This window comes from Physeter macrocephalus, chromosome 1 (genome assembly GCF_002837175.3).
Source record: "Physeter macrocephalus isolate SW-GA chromosome 1, ASM283717v5, whole genome shotgun sequence".
In the NCBI taxonomy this organism is placed as follows: Eukaryota; Metazoa; Chordata; class Mammalia; order Artiodactyla; family Physeteridae; genus Physeter; species Physeter macrocephalus.
In genome coordinates this window covers 30,019,305-30,025,304 of record NC_041214.2, presented here as the reverse complement: position 1 = coordinate 30,025,304, position 6,000 = coordinate 30,019,305, and the positions used below count along the sequence as shown (strand labels likewise).

General features: G+C 43.4%; 1 protein-coding gene across 10 annotated transcripts in view; it reads left to right on the top strand.

Moving 5' to 3' along the window:
• Positions 1-6,000, top strand: part of ARMC8 (armadillo repeat containing 8) — a 102,507-nt gene that overhangs the window by 87,627 nt on the left and 8,880 nt on the right. For 6 of the 10 annotated variants that reach the window (XM_055087437.1, XM_055087487.1, XM_007107295.4 and 3 more), the window contains one exon: positions 3,859-3,954. In XM_055087437.1, coding sequence (XP_054943412.1) covers positions 3,859-3,954 — 96 coding nt within the window. Of the gene's footprint in view, positions 1-332; positions 1,062-3,858; positions 3,955-6,000 lie in introns of those variants that run through there. The other 4 variants (XM_055087496.1, XM_028489438.2, XR_003679641.2 and 1 more) reach the window with 3 other exon arrangements.

Sequence of the window (6,000 nt, the reverse complement as noted above, 5' to 3'; positions counted from 1 at the left end):
CTTTTTATGGCTGAGTAATATTCCATTGTATATATGTGCCACATCTTCTTTATACATTCATCTGTGCTGTTCTAACCTGAAAGCAGGTATAGACAATGTGTAAGCACGTAGACGTGGCTGTCTTCCAGTAAAACTTTATTTACCAAAACAGGCATTGGGTTGGGTTGTATTTGGCCCACAGGCCATAATTTGCCAATCATTACCTCTATATCATTGATTCCAGTTGTTCATGAGTGTGTGTGTGTGTGTGTGTGTGTGTGTTGCTTTTATCTCTGCTCCCTAGCTCATGTGTTAAATTGGGTTGGCCCATGAACTAAATCAGTCTCTTTAAGATTTGGTTTCTTGTCTCCTCAGAATATTTACAGTAGGAATACGTGGGCTTCAAAGCAGAACTCTAGGTCACTCTGCCATGCTGGACAAGCCTGAGGATGCATAGGTGTATTCTAACACTCCAAGAAGGGGAATCACTTGCCTATCTTGCTGGCCTAGGCTATTCTGAAGACTATTTCCTGAAATCCCCCCTTATACCCACTGTCTTAGTAGGTAAGAGACGGGTAGTTCTTCCCTAGGTGAGTCTAAATTCTTTTCCGTGGTTAGAGTCCAAATCTGTTTTTCCCCCTTGCTTTCCCCTCAGTCCTGAAAAATTCAAGGGTGTTGTGCATGTCAAGACTTCTGACAGGCTCACCATGTACTGGATCACTGTGAAATCTGATGTCTTCCTCAGATCATCTCTCTCCCACTTCTGGGTCATATCAAGGTCTCCTCTTCATGATTTAAGTACCTTGGAATGAATAGTCCCCCAGTGCCTTGGATCATAAATTGCATTTTCTGTTTCCTGTATCCTAGAGGCATCCTTTTTTGGTTCAAACCTCAGGACTCACTCCTTAACAATCTAGTTACTGCAGTGCTGTAATCTAGGAAAAATAAGATCACACACCCTTTAAGATATCTGAGGGTTTGGGCCATAGTAAGAAAACATTCTCCTCAGTTAGCTATAACCTGCAAGCTTTTTTTTTTAACATCTTTATTGGAGTATAACTGTTTTACAATGGTGTGTTAGTTTCTGCTTTACAACAAAGTGAATCAGTTATACCATTCTCTAGTAGGTCTGTGTCTTTATTCCCGTCTTACCCCTAGGTTCTTCATGACCTTTTTTATTCTTTGATTCCATAGATATGTGTTAGCATATGGTATTTGTTTTTCTCTTTCTGACTTACTTCACTCCGTATGACAGACTCTAGGTCCACGCACCTCACTACAAATAACTCAGTTTCGTTTCTTTTTATGGCTGAGTAATATTCCATTGTATATATGTGCCACATCTTCTTTATACATTCATCTGTGCTGTTCTAACCTGAAAGCAGGTATAGACAATGTGTAAGCACGTAGACGTGGCTGTCTTCCAGTAAAACTTTATTTACCAAAACAGGCATTGGGTTGGGTTGTATTTGGCCCACAGGCCATAATTTGCCAATCATTACCTCTATATCATTGATTCCAGTTGTTCATGAGTGTGTGTGTGTGTGTGTGTGTGTGTGTGTGTGTTGCTTTTATCTCTGCTCCCTAGCTCATGTGTTAAATTGGGTTGGCCCATGAACTAAATCAGTCTCTTTAAGATTTGGTTTCTTGTCTCCTCAGAATATTTACAGTAGGAATACGTGGGCTTCAAAGCAGAACTCTAGGTCACTCTGCCATGCTGGACAAGCCTGAGGATGCATAGGTGTATTCTAACACTCCAAGAAGGGGAATCACTTGCCTATCTTGCTGGCCTAGGCTATTCTGAAGACTATTTCCTGAAATCCCCCCTTATACCCACTGTCTTAGTAGGTAAGAGACGGGTAGTTCTTCCCTAGGTGAGTCTAAATTCTTTTCCGTGGTTAGAGTCCAAATCTGTTTTTCCCCCTTGCTTTCCCCTCAGTCCTGAAAAATTCAAGGGTGTTGTGCATGTCAAGACTTCTGACAGGCTCACCATGTACTGGATCACTGTGAAATCTGATGTCTTCCTCAGATCATCTCTCTCCCACTTCTGGGTCATATCAAGGTCTCCTCTTCATGATTTAAGTACCTTGGAATGAATAGTCCCCCAGTGCCTTGGATCATAAATTGCATTTTCTGTTTCCTGTATCCTAGAGGCATCCTTTTTTGGTTCAAACCTCAGGACTCACTCCTTAACAATCTAGTTACTGCAGTGCTGTAATCTAGGAAAAATAAGATCACACACCCTTTAAGATATCTGAGGGTTTGGGCCATAGTAAGAAAACATTCTCCTCAGTTAGCTATAACCTGCAAGCTTTTTTTTTTAACATCTTTATTGGAGTATAACTGTTTTACAATGGTGTGTTAGTTTCTGCTTTACAACAAAGTGAATCAGTTATACATATGTTCCCATATGTCTTCCCTCTTGCTACAATGGTGTGTTAGTTTCTGCTTTATAACAAAGTGAATCAGTTATACATATACATATGTTCCCATATCTCTTCCCTCTTGCGTCTCCCTCCCTCCCACCCTCCCTATCCCACCCCTCTAGGTGGTCACAAAGCACCGAGCTGATCTCCCTGTGCTATGCGGCTGCTTCCCACTAGCTATCTATTTTACGTTTGGTAGTGTATATATGTCCATGCCACTCTCTCACTTCGTCACAGCTTACCCTTCCCCCTCCCCATATCCTCAGGTCCATGTGCTAATTAAGCTTGCAGGTTTGTGGTAGGACGGGAATAAAACACAAACCTGCAAGCTTAATTAGCTTAAGTCTAGTGAAGAGAAAGGTTAAAATTGGAGAAAATTATTTGAATCCAGGCACCGTCCCCACCTCTCATCACTTTCTTGGAGTAATTCCTTACTCTGCTCCTGGACTCAGTGTCACTTCCTCCAAGAAGCCTTCCCTGACCCTTGCATTATCACACAAATGCACTTAGTACTTTCTCAGTTCTGTTTTTACCTCAGTTGCACCACAGTGTAATGTAATTGTGTGCTGGCTTTGGAGTTAGGGAGAGTGTCTTATTCCTGTCTCAGCCTGTTGCCCAGTGGAGTGGGCGGAGTGGGCGGAGTGCATGCACATTATAGGTGCTCAGCCAACGTTTGTTGAACTGCTAGGGCTGTCACTGGCTCAGTATCCCTGTCACCGTCCATTCACTTTTACCTTAATCCTTGCCTCTTGCTGGCCTGGCTATGAGAATGTAACAGCCAACAAGAACAGTCTTTTCCTCCAGTACCAGTGTGGTGATTTTCTCATGATAGACTGTCCTGCCAACTGGCACAGGCTCCCTCTAACCTCCACATTAGGCCAGCCTGGACTAAGCTCCTTCACACATTTTGCTTCCCTTTCTGTTCCTCCAGTAGGGTTCAAAAAAGTCAAGAGGTCCTCATTGCATGTGGCTAGTGGACAGGGATCCAGAAGGTCATGAACTTGGAAGCAAGTGGTATTTGGAAGGGGAGGTAGGGGGGAGTTATAACACCTTTGAAGTTTCTACCAAAGAGACTACCTCTTTGAAGAAACCTTGTGGGTTAGTAGCAAGAGCTTCTCTTAAAAATGAAATTTTCAAGAAAATAATAATAAATTACATTTTCCCTTTAATTTATGTGATAGCATGAACTATGGCTGCCTTTGCCTAGCAGTGATGGTTTATGCCCAGAAAGAAGCCACTGAAACATTTGGGTTCTCTTTTACCTAAGGCAGACTTTTCTTAGGTGTGGTTACTTTCGTTGGCAATGATGTTATGAGATAAGAAATCAGGGCATTCAGAGTGGAACCTGTGAGAATCCATGTACTTCAGATGGGAAATTGCCTAAGTTCTTGAGAGAGCTTGAGTCTGGGGACTTCAGAGCTTTCCTGATCGCTGGCCCTTTGTTTTTTTCCAGACACTGTGCATCCTAGCCAACATAGCAGATGGGACAACGGCAAAAGAACTTATTATGACCAATGATGACATCCTGCAGAAAATCAAGTATTACATGGTAGGCCTTTGTCCCTTTCATGGCTGTACACTAGCTGCACATTAGAAGGCAAGCACTGTAGCACTGTTAGCTCAAAACAGATTGTGCAGAGATTAAACAAAGAATAGACTCCTCTGTAACAGATTCCAGAAACTCTCTTCCATCCTGAAGGAAAAAATGACACCAAGCTCTTGAAGCTCGTGCCATTCCCTACCCTATCGTCTGATTGCCTTCCTCTTACACAGTGACAACTTGGGCTCTTGGCCTTCTCTCAGTGCCCCCAAAGCTTCCCTCTCAAAGCTTCAGTCCTATGCGGATGAACCCCGTAGCCTCTGGTATCTCTGGCTCTTGTTCTTTGACCATTTCTGCTTTCAATCACAATCTGCTACCTACTTGCAAACACCTCAGCCATCTACTGCCATGGCCATACCCGGGATCTTGTCATCACCAGAATCTGCCCATTGCCAAAATTTGGAAATCAGACATCCCTCCTCTTTTCATTCTGTCGGTGTCTCCTAGCAAAACCCTAATCGTGGATGAACCTGTCTTCTCTTTGCCTCCTTGTCAGAGTTAACAACTGCAGAGAAAGGCACAGAACCGGGCTGACTGGTTTCATGTTAAATTCACATTTACAAAACCCACATGGGCACTCAGCACTGCCTGGTACCCTCCTGTGATTCTCCAGCAAGCTGGTGCCTCCATTCTCCAGAAGAATAGGTTCTTACTTTCTCCTCATTCTTTAAACCTCACCTCTTATCTCCCTCATCACTCTTAGTGGTGACCTCACCTTTTGTTTTACTAAGAGAATAGAAGCCAAAATCCTTCAGCAGTTCCCTATTACACCTTGAATAAAATCCATCCCCCCTTTTGATGGCCTGTGGAGTCCTACATGACCTGACTCATCTGTATCCCCCAACTTCTCTCATTCCCCTCTTCCCTTTGTTCACTACACTGACCTCTTTCCACTCCTGGAAGAGGCCATGCATATTCTTTTCTGCCTCAGAACCTTCACACATGCTGGCTTCTCTCCCTGGAATACTGTTCTCCCCATGGGATGCCTTCTCGCCTCTCAGATCTTAGCTCTGCTAACACTTCCTTGTGGGCTCTCATCTGCGTGGGTTATTCTTTGTTACTGCATAATTGAGTGAAGTACTCCCTTCAGAGCACTTAGCTCAGTTATCGCAACATATAGTTGTTTGTGTGCCTACTGACTGTAAGCTCCCTGAGGGTAAGGACTGTATCAGTTCTGTGCACAATTGTATATCCATCACCCTGTACAGTGCCTGGGCTTTAGTATATGCTTAGTAAGTATTTGTTGAATGAAAACCATACTGCTTCAACCAGGAACTCCCTTATCTTTCCAATACCAGATCCACATAGTATCTCTGTAATCTTCTGAAAGTTTCTCTGGACTTCCCATACCCATTGAGGTACGCCTATCTCTCTGCTGCTGTTCAGAGCCAGACTTAAAAGCGTCTTCTACATGTGCTGTCTGCTTCCTCACCACTAAATTCACTCTTTAGCCCACTTCATCTGGCCTCCAACCCCATTGCTCAACTGAAACTGTTCTGGTTAAGGTCACCAGTGACCTCCTGTTATGCCAAGTCCAAAGGATGGTTTTCTCTCCTCAACTTTCCACGCTTATAGTGAATTTCAGCACAGCTGTTTCCTCCTCCTGGAAACATTCTTTTCTCTTGGCTTCCATTCCATTATGCCTCCCTGCTTAGCTCTGGACTTTTATCTTTTCTCTCCCACATGTACTCTTGAGATTGATGGTTCATACCCTTTGTTGCATGGTGGAGGAATCTTTCAAAGACTGTTGCCTTGCCCCTTTCCTCCCAAGATTCTGATTTAATAGTTCTGGGGTGTAGCCTGGGCATCAGTGTTTTCTTTTACAGTTCCCCAGGTGGTTCTTAGGTATAGCCAGGGCTGAGAACCACTGGTTTAGGGAATCTAATCCGCTCCCATGGCTTTTACTGTCATCTCTATTCTTTGTTTGGTTTCTGGGCTCCAGTTCAGTAGTCAATTTTGATAAATAGATTAGGCATTATCTTATTTACACTGTCA